This window comes from Rhinatrema bivittatum, chromosome 5 (genome assembly GCF_901001135.1).
Source record: "Rhinatrema bivittatum chromosome 5, aRhiBiv1.1, whole genome shotgun sequence".
In the NCBI taxonomy this organism is placed as follows: domain Eukaryota; kingdom Metazoa; phylum Chordata; class Amphibia; order Gymnophiona; family Rhinatrematidae; genus Rhinatrema; species Rhinatrema bivittatum.
Window position 1 is genome coordinate 83,390,697 of NC_042619.1, and position 19,549 is coordinate 83,410,245.

General features: G+C 41.8%; 1 protein-coding gene and 1 long non-coding RNA gene across 2 annotated transcripts in view; one reads left to right on the forward strand and one right to left on the reverse strand.

Moving 5' to 3' along the window:
- The window catches only part of LOC115092054, a 93,224-nt gene extending 81,112 nt beyond the window's left edge, over window positions 1–12,112 (forward strand). The window contains exon 5 of the long non-coding RNA XR_003856894.1: window positions 11,849–12,112. This is a non-coding gene — a long non-coding RNA (uncharacterized LOC115092054). The remainder of the gene's footprint in view (window positions 1–11,848) is intronic.
- LATS2 (large tumor suppressor kinase 2) overlaps window positions 1–19,549 on the reverse strand; it is a 151,191-nt gene that overhangs the window by 35,264 nt on the left and 96,378 nt on the right. Inside the window, exons 3-4 of the mRNA XM_029602527.1 lie at window positions 13,068–13,200; window positions 4,872–6,364 (exon numbers count right to left, since the gene is read on the reverse strand). Of these exons, the coding sequence (XP_029458387.1) occupies window positions 4,872–6,364; window positions 13,068–13,200 (1,626 nt within the window). The remainder of the gene's footprint in view (window positions 1–4,871; window positions 6,365–13,067; window positions 13,201–19,549) is intronic.

Consider the following 19,549-nt stretch of genomic DNA (forward strand, 5'->3'; position numbering starts at 1 on the left):
GACTGTAATAAAATACTTTTCTAAATGCAATCTCAATAACTGGAATGAGGCTCAAGTCTATATAAATAACTTGGAGTCCCATTCCAGCTAGTTACACATATTATAAACAAACCTCACTGAATCTCCTTTAAATGCTCTCTATGTTATGCTGTAACTTCTTAATGAACAGTTTAATTCAAATCTCCAATTAGACCACACTGTTTCAAAACAGATGACAACTTCAAGGCCCACTTTTCTTTCCTACTACAATCAGACTCTACTAAGATCTCTGGCTCCATCCTTGTTTCTCCATTACTAAGGATCCTCTGTGCTCATCCCATTCTTTCCTGAATTCCGAAACTGTTTCTACCATCACCTGTTCTATATATCCGCCACCCCTCCTGTGAAGAAATATTGCCTTACGTAATGCATTTTCCTTGCCCAGTATCATGGTCCTCTTGGTTCTTGAACTTCCTTTCTACTGGAAAATGATAAACACTTCTGAATTATTATATCTTTGTCGCATCCCCTCTCTGCCTCCTCTGTTCATGGGAAGTCCATGTTAAAGCTTCAGCAATCATTATGAATACAGACACTGAACAATGTCCAGTTTTGAGAGAGATCACAGCAGCACAAAGACCAGACGAGTCATAAGAACATAAGAAAATGCTATACTGGGTCAGACCAAGGGTCCATCAAGCCCAGCATCCTGTTTCCAACAGTGGCCAATCCAGGCCATAAGAACCTGGCAAGTACCCAAAAACTAAGTCTATTCCATGTTACCATAGAGAATAGCCACTGACATTAGCAAAGTGAACTTAATAGCAGGTAATGGACTTCTCCTCCAAGAACTTATCCAATCCTTTTTTAAACACAGCTATACTAACCGCACTGACCACATCCTCTGGTAACAAATTCCAGAGTTTAATTGTGCGTTGAGTAAAAAAGAACTTTCTCCGATTAGTTTTAAATGTGCCCCATGCTAACTTCATGGAGTGTCCCCTAGTCTCTACTATCCGAAAGAGTAAATAACCGATTCACATCTACCCGTTCTAGACCTCTCATGATTTTAAACACCTCTATCGTATCCCCTCCTCAGTCGTCTCTTCTCCAAGCTGAAAAGTCCTAACCTCTTTAGTCTTTCCTCATAGGGAAGTTGTTCCATTCCCCTTATCATTTTGGTAGCCCTTCTCTGTACCTTCTCCATCGTAATTATATCTTTTTTGAGATGCGGCGACCAGAATTGTACACAGTATTCAAGGTGCGGTCTCACCATGGAGCGATACAGAGGCATTATGACATTTTCCGTTTTATTCACCATTCCCTTTCTAATAATTCCCAACATTCTGTTTGCTTTTTTGACTGCCGCAGCACACTGAACCGACGATTTCAATGTGTTATTCACTATGACACCTAGATCTCTTTCTTGGGTTGTAGCACCTAATATGGAACCCAACATTGTGTAATTATAGCATGGGTTATTTTTCCCTATATGCATCACCTTGCACTTATCCACATTAAATTTCATCTGCCATTTGGATGCCCAATTTTCCAGTCTCACAAGGTCTTCCTGCAATTTATCACAATCTGCTTGTGATTTAACTACTTTGAACAATTTTGTGTCATCTGCAAATTTGATTATCTCACTCGTCGTATTTCTTTCCAGATCATTTATAAATATATTGAAAAGTAAGGGTCCCAATACAGATCCCCGAGGCACTCCACTGTCCACTCCCTTCCACTGAGAAAATTGTCCATTTAATCCTACTCTCTGTTTCCTGTCTTTTAGCCAGTTTGCAATCCACGAAAGGACATCGCCACCTATCCCATGACTTTTTACTTTTCCTAGAAGCCTCTCATGAGGAACTTTGTCAAACGCCTTCTGAAAATCCAAGTATACTATATCTACCGGTTCACCTTTATCCACATGTTTATTAACTCCTTCAAAAAAGTGAAGCAGATTTGTGAGGCAAGACTTGCCCTGGGTAAAGCCATGCTGACTTTGTTCCATTAAACCATGTCTTTCTATATGTTCTGTGATTTTGATGTTTAGAACACTTTCCACTATTTTTCCTGGCACTGAAGTCAGGCTAACTGGTCTGTAGTTTCCCGGATTACCCCTGGAGCCATTTTTAAATATTGGGGTTACATTTGCTATCCTCCAGTCTTCAGGTACAATGGATGATTTTAATGATAAATTACAAATTTTTACTAATAGGTCTGAAATTTCATTTTTTTTAGTTCCTTCAGAACTCTGGGGTGTATACCATCCGGTCCGGGTGATTTACTACTCTTCAGTTTGTCAATCAGGCCTACCACATCTTCTAGGTTCACCGTGATTTGATTCAGTCCATCTGAATCATTACCCATGAAAACCTTCTCCATTACGGGTACCTCCCCAACTTCCTCTTCAGTAAACACCGAAGCAAAGAAATCATTTAATCTTTCCATGATGGCCTTATCTTCTCTAAGTGCCCCTTTAACCCCTCGATCATCTAACGGTCCAACTGACTCCCTCACAGGCTTTCTGCTTCGGATATATTTTAAAAAGTTTTTACTGTGAGTTTTTGCCTCTACAGCCAACTTCTTTTCAAATTCTCTCTTAGCCTGTCTTATCAATGTTTTACATTTAACTTGCCAATGTTTATGCTTTATCCTATTTTCTTCTGTTGGATCCTTCTTCCAATTTTTGAATGAAGAGTCCCAAGAAAACATGATGTGATGTACTCGCTAGGGTTGGGCACACATTCTGAAACATACAGAAGCATTCTAATTCCCCCACAGCCAATGTCTTTTTGTATTCTGACTATGTGAAAATGGCACCTGCATCCCTTTCTCTGCCGAATGACTGTTGCTTGTTTGGAAATGTCAGACCAGTTCTGGTTTTCTATGATTTTCCTGGAGATGCATATTCTTTTGTTGAATGTTTAATTCTAAATCTTGTATTTCCTGTATCTGCTTTCATTTAGATTAAGACTAATTACTAAAAAAGCACACTTAATTAGGGCAGCGATATTTTTACTCAGTCACTAATTCATCCAACAAGAGGTATTGTGAACAATGCATTGAAATTCTCAGCTCAGTGTATGGCAGCAGTCAAAAAAGCAAAGAGAATGTTAGGAATTATCTAGAAAGGAATGGAGAATAAAACTGCGTTCATAATACCTCGGTATAAATCCATGGTATGACCCTGCCTACAAACATTTCGGAAAAAACGAAAAACCTGTCTATTTAGCCAAGCTTTCCCTTAATCTTTTCTCTTTCGGAACTCTACTTCTCAAGCCTTCCGGACAACTTACATACCAAAACTCTTTAATCAGAAGGGTTATCCCTCTGTCCTTCTCTTTCTTCTATTCCCAAGTTTGATCTCCTTGTTATATGTAACTTTTTACCTCCTCTAATTATTTTACTGTTAAACAGTTGATAAGAATGTTTACCCCTTTGTTCCATGTAAACCGATTTGATATGACACCCGTCATGAAGGTCGGTATATAAAAAGAATTAAATAAATAAATACCTTGAGTACTGTGTGCCGATCTAGTTGCCCCATCTTAAAAACATACAGCAGGGTACAAAAAAGGGCAACAAAAATGATAAAGGGAATGGAACTGCTCTCTTATGAAGAAAGGATAAACAGGTTAGGACTCTTCAACTTGGCAAAGAGATGACAGAGGTTTATAAAATCATGAGTGGAATGGAACAGGTTATTTTCCCTTTCAAATAGTACAAGGACTAGGGGATACTCCAAGAAACTAACTAGTAGTAGATTTTAAACAAATTTGAGAAAGTACGGTACTTTTTCAGTCAATATACAATTAACCTTATGGAACTTGCTGCCAGAGAATGTGGTCAAAGTTAATAGCATAGTTGGCTTTAAAGCAAGATTTGGATACGTTTCTGGAGGATACATCCATTAACTCTTATTACCCGGGCAGGCACGAGGATCACCACCACCTACATCTGGGAATGAGCAATAAGGAACTTTCAGATACTTCCATATAATCCTGAATGGCCATTATAGGAGAAAAGATGCTGGTCATGGACCACTGCTCTGATCTAGCATGGCACTTCTTATATTTTTACAAAGTGGCAAAATTATTTTTTTTTGTATTTCATTAAGGTGATTATGACTAATTCATTTGCTCACCATGGGCCAGATTCATTAAGGCTTTTTTCCCATTTTGTGCTTATAGGAAAAAATCCTTAGTGAATCAGGTTCCTATGTTAGTATCTATGTTCAAACTATGTGATTTAGCCTCACAAAATGGTAGGTTTGTTTCTGAAGAATATGCTTTTCAACAATTTTAGACATTTTATTTTTCTTAGCCATATACACTAATAATTTAAATATGAAACTTTTAGAAAGCATATTCTCTGCAGCAACGAATTATATAGTCATTCTCTATCTGCAGAATTTCTGAAAACTAGGATCCTCTAATATAATAGACAACTTGCTATGTACTAATGTGGGTGAAAGTATGTGCACTGTACAACATGCATACTTTTAATTTCACCCACACTGAAAAAGGGTGGGATGGGGCTGGGACAGACCCAGGAACCTACAGGAGGGGATTTCATTCTGAAATCCCCTCCTGCAACTCTGTAGTTGCAACTTTGTAATTGCAATTTTGCAACTCTGTAGTTGCAAAATATATAAAGTTCCCATGGGGATTTCATTCTGAAATCCCCATGGGAACTTTATATATTTTGCAACTGCAGAGTGCCCAGGTACATAAGCACCCAGGCTCCCCAAATGTTCAAAGGGAAACTCAGTGAGGAGAATGAAAATCACTTTCTTTAAGAGAATATATTCAACATATATTATACCAATAAAATCATCAATGTTAGAATACTTAGTAAATAAATATCAATATAACAAAAAAAATATGTACTTTAGCCATTTCTTGCTCCAGCTGTAATCTTCGGTTAATTTTTTGCTGGTAGGTCTTTAGCACATTCTCCACATGTTGTTCCATATAGAACTTAAAGGCAAAAGGTGAATAACTCTTAATTCTAGATTCTCTCTTTTCTTCATCTCTCCCATTTTTACGCACAGGTACAGGAGACGTCTGGATCTGCTTTTTGTCCTTTCCTGTTTTTTCAGTTTTCGCATTCTTGCCAGCTTTGTCATTTTTTTCACAGCTAATTTCTTCTGTTTTATCACATGATATGTTGTTTGACCCTCGAAGGTTCTGGTCCACCCCTGTACGCAAGCAGTTTTTGTCAAACTGCTCAGAACTGTTCTGAAGCAGCAAATGTTTTGGATAGGGTGGTGGTGGGCATCTTGGCTCTTGAGTACTGTAATCCAAGGCACTGGCCCCTCCAACAGGAAGTGGATGTTGCTCAATTGTTTCTAAATCCTCTGCAGCCTGAGTTTGTGCAGCTAACCAGCCAGGATGGGTTGGCCCTACAGCTGTTTGAGGTTCAGGTCTCATCACTCTCATACTCTTCACTGGTTGGAGGATATGAGCAGAAGTAACTGCTGTGATGGTATTTGGAGAAGTTATCGAAGGATCTGGTTTGTTTGAAGGCGCCTGCCTTATGCATGCTGCGACCTGCTGCTGATGGCTATTAAATGAGCTGGTTCTGCTAGGCAGTTGCACCTCTGGTCTGAAAAGAGCATGCTGTCGTGGCACTGTTTCCATTCCCGGGCTTTGCAAAGAATCACGTCTGGATGGGGTGGTTTGCCACTGCTGAACCTGAGAATTATTGATGTCGTATAAATCCATGTTTAAGCTATTCCTTGATGGAGTTATTAGATTCTGGGAGGTATCTGGAAACTCGCTGGCAAATGGAGAACCTCTGGCTAGGATGTGCATCTGATGAGGAGGAGGACTTATTTGTTTGTGATGCGTGTGGGTCATATACAAGCTTGCATGTGCCTGTTGAAATGCATGGCTGGAATTATTTTGAACGGTCCCTTTATTCTGAAGATTTGCATAGCTTCCCTCCTGTTGCATCTTATTTTGAAAAGAAGGGCTCCTTTGGATACCATACCCCATAGATTCACCTTGCACTATCATATGCTGTCTGCTGTAATGGGGGCTGTTTGAACCATGATTGCTGGGCAGCTGTAGAGCTTGATTACTGTGATTAGCCACAGGATAATTAATTGCAGCAGATTCTATGTTAGTAGAATATGTTTTCTGTTGATGGCTGCCAGTTGTGTTGTGAGGTCCAGGTGTTCTTTGTACTGGGGCATTCATAGCTGCAGACTGTAAATAGTCCATGTATTGCCTTGGTACTTCACCAAGAACATTGTCACCTTCAACCGTGAAGCCTGTTCCATCATAAGCTGCATTATTTATGTGATAAGCTGGAAATGATTCATTTGATCCTTCAAAACTTGGCCTGTGAGTTACATTACTTGGCCCAATTCCTTTCCCTTTAAAAGAAAAAAACATTAAAAATGTATTAGGAAAGAGTACAAGCAAATGTCACATACATAAAGCACTCGCTCTGTATATTTTAAATGCTTATCCATTATAAAATCTTACAAGTATTGTCTTTGGTTGTTCCAATATGCACCCTCTATACAGAACTGGAATAAACAATTCAATAAATCTGCCCACTCCAAAAACCAGGCACACTTGGCAGTACCTGGACCTAAACTTAAGTGGCCAGTGATAGGGTCCAAAAATCCAAACTCAAAACTGTGCCCCTGCCTGGATTAAGGCTCAGGTGAACTTCTAAAAGAATGTCTGTCACAGTAGTCCCAGCATTTCTTCTTCTTTTATTAGCTTTTAACCAGGCAACCTATTGTGTAAGGAAAGAGAGAGGAGTGGGAGAAGAGAGACAAGGAGGAGGTATGGAAAAAGGCAAGCAGAAAGAAACAAAAGAAGAATCTGATAAGCAGCAAAGTGGAAGAGACAACTGAGTCGAGAAAAGCAAAGGCAACAAACACAAGAGACAGAAACCAGAAAGATGGGCACAACCAGGGGCACAGACAGAAGAAGTGAGAGAAAAGATCAGAGTCCTTAATCCCATGTGTGAAAGAAGCTACTGGAGCAGAGCAGAAGGGTCCATCGGGCAAAAGAAAGCAGATTTGCCATGAGAAAACAGTAAACATGAAGGCTTGGAAGCTCCTTTCTATTCTGATTTGTCTGAAGTGATTATATGGAAGGTTAAGGAGGACAGGAGTGTAACTGCATGAACGATAGCAACGGCAAATACCATAGCCGTATGCATTAATTAGGAGACTGGCTCTGAATGTGCTCTCTGGCTAGAAACAAAATATATTTTTTAACTTTCTTTTAAGAAAAGTGTAACCCCCCCAAGCAGATGTTGGCTATTAGATGAAACCAAACTATCAGCACTGTAGAAAGGACAAACAACTCAGCAGCTTCAAGAGAAAAAAATATTTTTGTTTGAAGGCACTGGAAGCCAAGATTGGATCAGGAGTATCCAGGACTGCTTTCACCGTTAGCATTATCTTGGTGGTAGGGTCATGTTTTTTTCCCCCACAAACTTTATTCCTGTATTATCACCGTTGCAACAGCATTTGTTTTAGTCTGCAAGAGGCTGACTCTGCTACCAAGAAATAAAAAAATCCCTTGAGCGACAGTAGGAAGGTCTGGCACTGCTAGCAACATTTAAAAACAAACAAAAAAATGTCCATTTCCCCCCCACCACCACCCTTTTAATAAATGTTTATTTCTTTTGAAACCCTGTTATAGCTCAAGCAGCAATGTACTTATCTAGGCAGGCAATATCATTCTGTCTTTACACGGGGCTGGTGAGAAGAGAACTCTGGAAGCTGGCTACAAATATTTAAGTTCCTTTAAAAAGGTGTCATTCTGACCTGGCGAGCTGCACTGAAACGCTGCTTTTGGGCTTCTTACTCTGCGCGCTTCCTCCCTCGGCCCTTTTGTCTTTTCACACAGGAATGCTCCTGACAGGCAGGATGCCGTTTGTCGTAACATGGCAGGAACATGTTTTGCTGTATTTAGTTTTAAGAGCTAATGTTTTGTTATACATCCTTCCTGGTGCCATTCAGATAGCAAATTGTCCTTCCTGAACGCTGTAGGTTCATCATGTCTTTTAAAATGATTTTTATAATCATTTGCTCCTATTTTCAGTAACATTCTGTGGAAGTACAGGTTTAATTCCAGCATGCTGCTACTCATTTTGCCAGCTGTCATATCTTATTAGTTTTACTGTTACCACCAGTCATAGTACTGCCAGAGCACCAGTCTTTGCTTGTGTCTGCTGGCACGCCAAAATGTCCCTTCCTTGCCTGAAACAAATGAGGCTGCAGAGCTGGCTTTAGACTGCACAAACGTAAAGACAGGCGGGCAGAAGAGACAAGAAAGGGCAGAACGACGCCCAGGGGAGAGTGACCTGAGAAGGGCAGGCAGGAGCCAACTCCCTTCTCCAGAGTGTGGCTTCCCCCCCCCCCCCCCCACGCTGTTGGCTGTATGTTTATAAAGCAAAAGCAACTGGGGAACCACAGTGACCACAGCCTGGAGATGGAGGAATTGTTTCTTAGTCTTCACTACTAATCAACCGTGGGTAGTGAGTAAGACAGCAGCCTGAGCAGAAGCACTTTTCTCTTTTGCTCCTCCATCTCCAGGCTGCTGCAGTGAGCCAAACTAAAAGGAGCAATTACAAAAGCAACAAACCTGTGTGTTAGAAAAGTAAACAAAAGGAAGAGGAATCGGAAACTGATCTGGTTCTTGAAGGAGGTGGCTGAAAAAAATAAAGGCAAAGAGAACAGTGCTCAAGAAGCATAAAGGATCCCAAAAAGAGGAACACAGGGAAGAATATCTGGTGAAACTGAAGGAGATAAAGAAAAACCATGAAATCAAAACGTCAGGCGGAAGAAAGGATTGCCAAAGAGGTAAAAGCGAGGTGATAAAACATTTTTCAGATATATCAGAGGAAAGTCCAAAGTGGTATTGTGAAACTGAAAGGTGACAAAGATCAATGTGTGGAGAGCAATGAAGAAATATTAAACAAATACTTCAGTTCAGTGTTCAAAGAAGACCTGGAGAAGTACCGTTGCTGGTTGACAAGACCATAGATGGGGGTGCTGTACACAGAACCCCATTTACAGAAGAGGATGTATGAGAAGAGCTAGGAAAACAAAGTGGACAGGGACATGAGGCCGGATGAGGTACATCCCAAGATATTGAGGGACCTCAGAGATGTGCTGGAGGCTCCGCTGAAGGACCTGTTCAATAGTTCCCTGGTAACAGGAATGGTGCCGCAAGATTAGAGAAGAGCAGTGGTGGTCCCACTTCACAAGAGTGGAAGCAGAGAGGAGGCTGGAAACTATAGGCCAGATAGCCTCACCACGGTGATGGGAAAATTAATGGAGAAGCTACTGAAGGAAAGGATAATGAATTATCTACAATCTGGTGGGTTGCTCGACCCAAGGCATCATGGATTCACCAGGGGAAGGTCCTATCAGACAAATCTAATTTTTTTGATGGGTGTCTTGAGAACTGGATCAGAGAAGAGCACTTGATGTGATTTACTTGGATTTTAGTAAAGCTTTTAATGCAGTATCCACATAGACAACTCGTGAAAAAATGAGAAGCTCTGGAGTGGGTGCCAAGGTAGTTGAGCGACAGGCGTCAGCGTGTAATAGTAAATGAAACCTACTCTGAAGAAAGAACAGTGTTAAGTGGAGTGCCACAAGGATCGGTTTGGGGCTGGTTCTTTTCAATATCTTTGTGAGCGACATTGCAGAAGGGACTGAAGGTAAATTTTGTTTATCTGTGGATGATACTAAGATCTGCAACAGAGTGGCCATGCCTGAAGGAGTAGAGAAAATGAAAAGTGATTTAAGGAAGCTTGAGGACTGGTTGAGGATTTGGCAGCTGAGATTCAATGCCAAGAAGTGCAGAGTCATGCATCTGGGGTGTGATAATCCAAAAGAGCTGTATGTGTTGGGCGGTGAAAGATTAATGTGCACAGACTGGGAGAGGGACCTTGGGGTGATAGTGTCTGGTGATCTGAAAGGTGGCAAAGCAATGTGACATGATAGCTAAAGCTAGAAGAATGCTGGGCTGCACAGAGAGAGGAATAACCAATAAGAAAAAGGTGGTGGTGATGCCCTTGTACAAGTCCTTGGTGAGACTTCACCTCAAGTACTGTGTTCAGTACTGGAGCCCGTATCTCAAAAAGGATAGAAACAGGATGGAGGCGGTCCAAAGAAGAGTGAACAAAATGGTGTGGGATCAGCATCGGAAGACTTATGAAGAGAGGCTGAAGGATCTGAATATGTACATCCTGGGAGAGAGGAGGTGCAGGGGAGATATGATACAGACTTTCAGATACCTGAAAGGTTTTAATGATGCACATTCATTAAACCTTTTCTATTGGAAAGAAATCAGTAGAACTAGGGGTCACGAAATGAAACTCTAGAGAGGACAACTGAGAACCAATGTCAGGACATGTTTCTTCTGTACACCCTCCGACTTAATATCATAGGGATATTAAGTTGGATGCCCCAAAAATTAAAAAAAAAAAAAATTTTTAAATCTGCCCACAGGTTGGAAGATAGATGCTCAATTTTGCTGGCGTCCATTCTCGGAACCTGTGGATGTCAGCAGGTTCGAGAACCAACGCCGGTAAAATTGAGCGTTGGCTGTCAAACCCGCTGACAGTCGCCGCTTCTGCCTCCTTTTACCGCAGGCCGATACTGAATCGCGCTCCCAGGCGAGTGGCCTGTGCGCGCGTCGGGAGAGCGGGTGCTCGCCGGCTCTCCCTCGCTTCTTTTTGTATCGGCCTGTAACTTCATACAGGCACAGCTCAAAACACACACACACACAGTCCCCCTCACACAACCCCCAACCACACACAGGAGACTCGTATGAAGTTGCTTCCCTCACAAACAGAAGAGTGTGTGCACTCTAATCAAACAGTCACATTCTCTCATACACACAGGCATATCAGTCTTATACACATTCACAGAAACAACCACAGCATCTCACACACAATTTTGCATATCACAGAGACATCCAGCCAAAGCCCTTCACTATACCCAAACATAACTTACTTCTCACATACACAATCCTTACCCTCCCCCATTTTTCTTCTGTCATTCACTCAATTCATTCCCTCTTCTGTTGCCACCTGCACCTTCCTTCATTTTTTTTCCATCTCCCCTCCACTCTAAGCTCTGTTTTCTTCACCTTTCCCCTCTCCACTTGGCTCTAGCCTCTCTCTCACCTCAGGCACTGCAGCAGTCAGCAGCTGGGAGCCAGCAGGATAGGGAACTTAAGATATTCCATACTGGGTCACATCAAGGTCCACTGAGCCTAGCATCCTGGCTCACGTCACAAATACCTGACAGATCCTAAAAGGCAGATCAATTTCTTGTTGCTCCCTCCCAGGAAGAAGCAATAGCTTTACCAAGTCTTCCTGGCTAATAAAGGGTGCCATGTCCTGGCTATAGATCCTCCTGCTACTGCCACTTGTACTTCCTCTCCAAATAGGACGTGGGTGCAGGAGAAAAGAGGATCCACCTCGAGGACCAAGAACACATTCGCCATCTGTCCAACACTGCCAACTGCCACTAACTGAGGGGTACGTGTTACTTCTCAAGTGGGTTTGCCGCACTCAGGTTCAGGGACTGAATTTGCAGGTCCTTTGGTGGTGGCACGTGGACTTTGTCATACACCATACTGCAGTCCTCCATTCTTATGCCCTTTGCTCTTACAATACCATTTATCCACTAGTCAATATGACTTCTAATTTAACCCGAGGATATACAAAGAACTTCCTAATAAACATAATCATCTAAAAAGAATATTGTGTATCTCCTTGCTACTTGTTCTTTTTTTTTATTCAATTTTGTACTTCTTTATGTATGTTCTCTTATTTTTCTAAACTTATGCTTTTTTTTACATCCATTTTACAGACTCGCATCTATGGTGCTTATCAAGCAAAGCACAATTGCAGTATTTTCCAACAGTCGCTGAATTTTTGAGATATGGTTAGTGTTTTACTCTGATCTTTAGTTTATAGATCATTTGTGAACAGTGTTTCAGAAATATCATGTATTTGAATATTTAATCTCACTTTTTCTGTTTTTGGAAATTACCGATATTTACAATTTGACAGCAGAAAAGGACCATATGGCCCATCTAGTCTGCCTAGCAAGCTTCTTATGGTTGTATCTGCCACTCCATTCAGGATACCCCAAGCCTTATGATAAGGATAGTAATATTTACAATCAAAACCAAGCAACTGACAAGCCCATAAATTACTGCTAGCAACATTTTTACTGGTTGAGGAGTCTTCTTGATAATTCAGACAATGCTACTTGATGTTCTTTGTTTTGGTACTTTTCTTATCAATTATAATTGAAATTGTAATTAAAAATGTTTAATGTACAATTTATTAAGCAAGACTTTTCCCCTGATTTCTTTGCTCATTTTATTCATCTGGTCATTTTTCACATAAATTGTATCAAAAGGTGGTTTAGGACAATGGGTCTGAGGAAGGTCCTTTAGGGGTTATTTTACATATTATGGGGAATAAACAGGAACCTTTGTTTTAAGTTTTTTATTTTAATTTTTCCATGCAATTTATCAGTGTTTATTATAATGAACAAAAGCAGGAGAAAAATTAGGGGAAAATATGACTCATAATAAAAACTGATAAATAAAAAAAAACAAACAAAACCCTAAAAAAAGAAGATACTGAGCAACAAGATAGGGCATTATTACTTTTTGTCTCGCTGATTTGATATTAATATAATGTTTTCAATGTTTGTGTATGTTATCTTGTGACCTGCGCTTGTTAATTATTGGAAGTCACAGAATATAAGAATTTAAAAATAAACAGCATTAGAATGATATTGTAAGAGAGTATATGTTATATAATGAGCAGTTATGTGGGACGTATAGCTACTATATGAGATGTATTTTATGCTACAGAAGGGCTGTTGTACAGCGATATGAATATGATACATGATATATGTGGCTTTAATTTCACATGGAAATTATATGTTTTATATGAACTGTAAATCGCTTCAAGTTGATTGTAGAGGCGGCGAATGACAAATTTAATATAACAAATTCATAAAGATTTATCTAAACAGTTAATCATTTAAATTACATTAAATTCAAGCTTACCTGGTGAGGTCTGCTTGATAACACGGACTATCTGTTCATTTCTGGGATCAAGGTAGCCCATCTTACTGATGTAATCCAAAGCCGCTTCAATACTCCTGCTGCCTGTTTGCTTGAGCGCTCTGATGGCCATCTCCTTAAAACACATTTTCAAAAAGCAATTAGTGTAATTTTAGAAGCCGCTTAGAAAGAAAAAGATGCACAACCACATTGTCCAGTAAACTTAAAAGCCCTTCTCTATTAAATTTTCCCCTTCTGAAAGCTACATTTCTTACATACCACGTTGGCCCAATCATAAGAAAGTTGTTTTGGATATTTTGCAAGGACAAAACCCCACCTCACCGTATCACAAGCAAATCATTTTCCCCACAAAAGGCTTGGCAGAGACCATCCTGCTGGGCACCACAAAGGGGAGAGGCAACAGCTGTGGCCCTCCAGAGGAAAGGTAGGCAAGCAGCAGTGTCCCACTGGGCCTGGCAAGCAGTGGCAGCGTCCCACTATGTTCTGTCAGAGAGGAGGTGGCAATACTCTGTCTGACCTTGACAGGGAAGGAAGCAACAGCAAGAGCACAGCAAGAGAGTTAACAGGACTGCCCTGCCAGGCTTCGCAGGGGAAGAGCAACACGTTGCCAGCCCCAGCTAAGAAAGCAGGTTGGATCACCTATTTTTAGCACCATTCTATTTTAAATTTGTCATATTGCCCTGAATATAATATTTGGAGCCTTCTTCACTGGGCTAATACGATAGAATGAATACAAAAAATGTGTTCTAACACCTTAAAAAACCCCCACAGTAACATAGAAATGACAGCAGAAAAAAAAAGCCAAATGGTCCATCCAGTCTGTTTCTGTTAAAGGTAGAAATAGCTGCTCCATGCTGGTTACCCCCCCAAGCCTTATTAAGGGTAGTAATATTTACAATCAAAACCAAGCAGCTGTCAAAACCATAGCAAAATTATCGCTAGCAACATTTTTACGGGTTGAGCAGCCTTCTTGATAATCTAGACAGTGCTGCTTGAACGTGCTTTGCTTACTTGGCCGTAGAAGCAGTCTTGTGCTTTTTCTCTAATGTCTTTGTATCAGTACCCCAGCAGCAAAAGTCGGGGCCCAGCATTGGCTATTGACTTAATCCAATTCTTTTCCCCCTGCCATAGAGGCCGAGAGCAATGTTGCAACTGCAGCAAAAGCATCAAGGCTAATTGGTTAAGGGCAGTAATCCCCATGCATGTAACAAATTCACAGGCAGTTAATCATCCTTGTTTTATTGAGAGCTTCAAACTTTTGAACCTTCAGATTACAGTGATGCAAAAAAACAGAGAGAGTGTCCCCCAACATGGTTCGATGTTTTGCCCAAAGGCTGCATCGGGAGGCTCTGCCTTTGTAGTCCCCTCCCGACGCAGCCTTTGGGTGAAACACGGGTTTGTGTCAGCAAATGCACTCACCGATTTTTCATCACTATAATCTGAAGTTTAAAACTTCAGATTATCGGATGGTTCATTTCTCGGATGGTTAACTGCCTATCAATTTATTACATCAGAGGACATTTCAAGGTGTTAGCACATATTTTTCCTATTTGGCCTATGGCCTAAGTGTGTGGACTTGTACACCTCTTGATTTTTGCTAATACAATAGAAGACATATACACACAATGGAGCCAACCGATTTTACAAAGTCACAGAGCCAAACACTGGGTTCTGGTATTTTTTCATAAAATGTCTTATGTATGCTAATATAGTATGAGAATGTGAAAAGTGTTCTTACCTGATAATTTCTTTTCCTTGAGTCCTGCTGGACCAGTCTCTAATAATGGGCTTTCCTGTCCACAGCTATTTGAGATAGGAGGACACATTTTTCTTACATCACCACCTTTGGGTAAAAGGGAGGTGTGGCCTGAGGCAGTTACCAGTACTCTTCTGTTAGAGTAGTGTATCAAAATCTGAACAAAAGATTTCACCTTTTTTTTTTTTTAAACAAAATGTAATCTTCCCAGTTTTTCTACCTGCTGCCTCCTTATATAATCCTTTTTTTTTTTTTTTTTTTGAGGCAATAGGGGACACACAAACAATAACCTCGCCCAGATAAGCATGGAATAAAGGAAAGAAAGAAAAATGATATTGCTTACCTTGACAAAGGAATGGGCATTGGTTGTTGCTGTATTCCTGGGTGGGATGTGGACTGGTTTAGCAGGACTCAAGGAAATTAAATGTTCAGGTAAGACCAATTTTCACATTTCTTTTCTTCCTGCTATACTAGCTTCTACTAATGGGAAGTATCCAAGCTGTATCTATGTTGTGTGGGAGGAAGACAAGGCTGCCATGAGGACTCCTATGCCAAAGACAGAGTCTCTCTTGGCTCTCATGTTCAATCTGTAAAAGCTTGTAAAGGAATTAAGTATAACCAGTTGGCCACCCTGCAGATTTCATGCGGGGGCAGTGCCAATGCCTCTGCTCACAATGTCATCTGTGCCTTTGTGGAGTGTGAGGGGCACATTGCCAGCGCTTGGGAACCATTAAGTAGATAAGCTGATGAAATTGCTTCCTTGATCCCTCTGGCTAATGCAGCTTTGGAGGCTGCTTCTCCTTTCCTTGGACTTCCTGCCACACAAATAGCCTGTCAGTCTTTCTGAAAAGAGTGGTGACCTCAAGTATCTTAAAAGAAGGGTTCCTGAATAACAGGGCCTATATTTCTGAAATGCACCTGGCTGAGCAAGTTGCCACAAGGAAGGTCATCTTTAGGGAGAGAACCTTCATCGTTGCCTATTTCACCAGTTCGAAGGGTGGCCTGCTAGAGCAGTGAGGACTAGGTTAAAATTCCACTGCAGGACTAGCAGCCTGAACGGTGGCCGGACTCACTTAACTCCTTTCAGTTAGTGTAGCATATCTAGATGTGTAGACACTTGCTGACCTTTAATTGTGCCCCTACAGCAGGAAATAGCCACCACTTGAACCCCCAAGGAGCTGAAAGTTAATCCCTTGTTTCAGACCCTCTGTAGCAAGCCCAGAATAGATATCACATCTGCCTTCCAACTTGAGGCTTTATGCTCTTGGACATATTCCTCAAACAGGCACCAGATCCAGATATAGGCCAAAGAGGTGGATGCTTTTTGTACTTTTAGCATGGTTGATATGATTACCAGTAATAGCCTCTCTTTCATACCCATGTCATTTAAAGGGCTGGGCTGCAATAAAAACAGAGATGGATCTTCCATTGGCACCAGGTCCTGGCAGAGAAGGCTGCACATCCCTCGCACCCCACCCCTGGGAAGAACCAGTAAGGAAACTTATCAGGTCTGCATGCCATGGTTGCCTTGGTCAGTCTGAGGCCACCAGTATTACTGTTGCTGGATGGTCCTCTATCCTCTACCTCTCTGGATATCAGTGGCAAGGAAGGAAAGACTTATAGGAAACCACCCTTTGGCCAAGGCTTGATAAGCGAATTTATCCTGCTGGAACCCGCCTCTTCATCTGCTGAAAAATTTGTTGGCCTTGGCGTTTGCTTTTGTTGCCATCAAAATACATGTGCCTCACCTGACAAACTATACTTTGAAAAGCTTCCCTGCCAAGCTCTTATCCTGGATCCAGACTGTTCCTGCTGAGGAAGACTGCTTGAACATTTTTGCTTCCTGCAACGTGAGCTGCTGAGAGGTGGAGAATAGTTCACTCCGCCCATTTGAAGAGACCGCTTGCTTCCTCTCCTAACGTGGGGCTGCACTTGCCCCCCTCCCTGCTTGTTCACATAAGTCATTGCTGTAGTGTTAGAAAGGACCCTGATTGATTTCCCTTTTACCAATAGAAGGAAGTACCCACAATACTGAATGTAATCCACTTTGAAGTGCCGAAAAATGGAATATAAACAAAATAAAAAATAAATGCTTGTTTAGGGTCAATAGGGTCAATTTGATGGCCTTTATTTCCAGACAGTATGGACTAGGAGGCTTTCTCCATTGTCCACTGGCCTTGGGCTATTTGTCCCTGGCAGTGGGCTCCCCAGCCTACTGTGCTGGCATTCGAGGTGATAACAGGCCAGTCAGGTGACTCTAGATCAGGGATGGTGAACTCCAGTCCTCGAGTGTCCAAACCGGCCAGGTTTTCAGGATATCTACAATGAATATGCATGAGAAATATTTGCATGCCCTGCCTCCATTATACGCATATTCATTGTAGATATTCTGAAATCCTGGCTGGTTTGTGACACTCGAGGACTGGTGTATGGCCTCCCTGCTCTAGATTCACTCCTTTCAAGAGGTTCATGGGGTCTCTCCACCAGTCTAAGTTCTTCCTGACCCGAGGAAGTAAGATGAGAAGGGCTTCATAATTTTGAGAGATAGGGGACGACGAGGAGGAATTGCTGCAGAGGGTGCATGTATATTCTGGACCATGGGACCACATCCAAGCTGGATGTCATGTGACCCAAGAGCTGAAAACAGTCCTTTATTTTGGGGGTTCTCTGCTTCTGAAAGGTCTGCAAGTAGCCTATCAGTTTGCTGGCTCTCTTATGAGTTAACATTACTCTTGCTTCCCTGGTATCAAAGAGAGCTCCCAAGAATGCTAGAGAATATAGAGGAGTTAGACTGCTTTTTATATAATTTATTACCCAATCTAGGTTCTCAAGGAACTGAACCACTGCGGCTGTGGCCTGAAGATTTTCTGGTAAGATTTGGCTCTGATGAGTCAAATAATGATGTATCATTATCCCTCTTTTGTGAAAGGCCACCATCACCACCATCATGACCTTGATAAAGGTTCTTGGGGCTGTCACTAGGCCAAAGGGTAGTGCTTGGAATTGGAAATACTTAAGGAGGACACAAAAGCAGAGGAATTTTTGGTGGGCATTACAAATAGGGATGTTAAAATAGGCTGCTGCCAGATCTTCTACTTTTCTTATGGCCATCATGACTGATCTGAGTGTTTCCATCTGAAAATGAGGCACTCTGAGAAACCTGACGACCTCTTTCAGGTCTAGAGCAGAAGGAACATCCTTTTTTGGGACCTTAAAACAGACTGAATGTGTCTCTTGGCCTTGTTGTAATGGAGGCACTAAGTCTATCGCCCGTAGATCTTTCAGTCTTAGCAGTTTAGCCTTTATTGCTTCCTTTTTGGCCAGCAAGGAGAAAACAAAGGCTTCTGGAACCAGAATGAGTAACTCTAAATAGTATCTTTTTTTGTACTATCTCCAGTACTCATTGGTCTAATGTGATTTGGGCCCAATGATTTTAAAAGAATAGAAGATGACCACCCACGGGAATTAACCTGGGGGGAAGGGGCTGTCACTAACCATCAATTTTGGGGGCAATTGACAGCTGATAATGACTCTTCTCCCTTTGACTTCCTGATTTCTCGATAAGGATGAACTTTGGATCTGGAGGATTGTGGAGGGAGACCTCTTAGCTGGTCTAAACTTCTGAAACTCCTTATTTCACTGAGGCCTTCTGACAGGAGGACCAAGCCAGGATTTATCTTCTGGCAGCCTCTGATGCTTAGCTTCTTCAAGGCCTTTAACCAATTTTTCTAAGTTTTCCCTGAACAGTAAACCCCCTTTAAAGTGGAGTCTAGAGTGTTTGGCTATAAAGGTGAAGTATACCAATGAATTGCAGAGTCAGAGAACCTCCTGGCTGGGACCCTGGATGCTTCTGCTCTAGAGCAGAGGTGAACAAATGAGCAAACATTTTGAGCCATGCCCCCCCCCCCCCCCTTCCATTCATGAAATTGGTTGGGGCTGTGATTTCTCTCCCTGGGCAGGGACCTGGTGGCAGCAGCAGGAATTCCTCCCAGGCTGAGGCCTGAGAGTGGCAAGTCTTCCTGGGTTGTGGATCCTGCTCCCCCCTGGGTCCGCCACAGTAAAAGCAGCTTCTTTCCCTGAACTACTGAAAGAGGCAGATGGCATGATTACAATGTCATCAGTACATTCTGGCAGCTCCCTACCACCTGCTGAGCTTGCAGTGCCTCCACAGCACCAAGACTCAGCAGCGTAGTCATTTTTTTTCTTCCTTGATTGGATCCTCCTTCAGAATTGTTCAAGCCCCTTAGTTTGCTCACCCCTGCCCTATAGAATATCCTGACTAAACCATATAGGGTATAGCTAGGAATGTCACATCTGATTCCTATAGTGCTTTCCATGAATTTTCTGTTATCCAGCAGACCACTACTTGAGTCACACATCCTCCACAGATGGAGGCCTGTATTGCCATAGCATTTGTAGCAAAGGCTTGCTTCAGAATAGCCTCAATCTTCCTATCCTGGGAATTAAGACCCATCCCTTCTGCCAAAATGGACATATTGTGTGTTACTGCTGAAAATAGGGTGTTGACCCTAAGAATTTTTAATAGATTAATTTTATCCTCCAAGGGCTGGGGATACAGTTTGCTAAAAAATCTGCCGTCATTAAGGCCCCCTTGAGGGGTGCTCCATGCCATTAAAACCAGGCTGTTAAGAGCCTTTGTGAAAAGGGAAGGCTTTGGGATGCCTGTATTCCCCCAATAACATAGGGT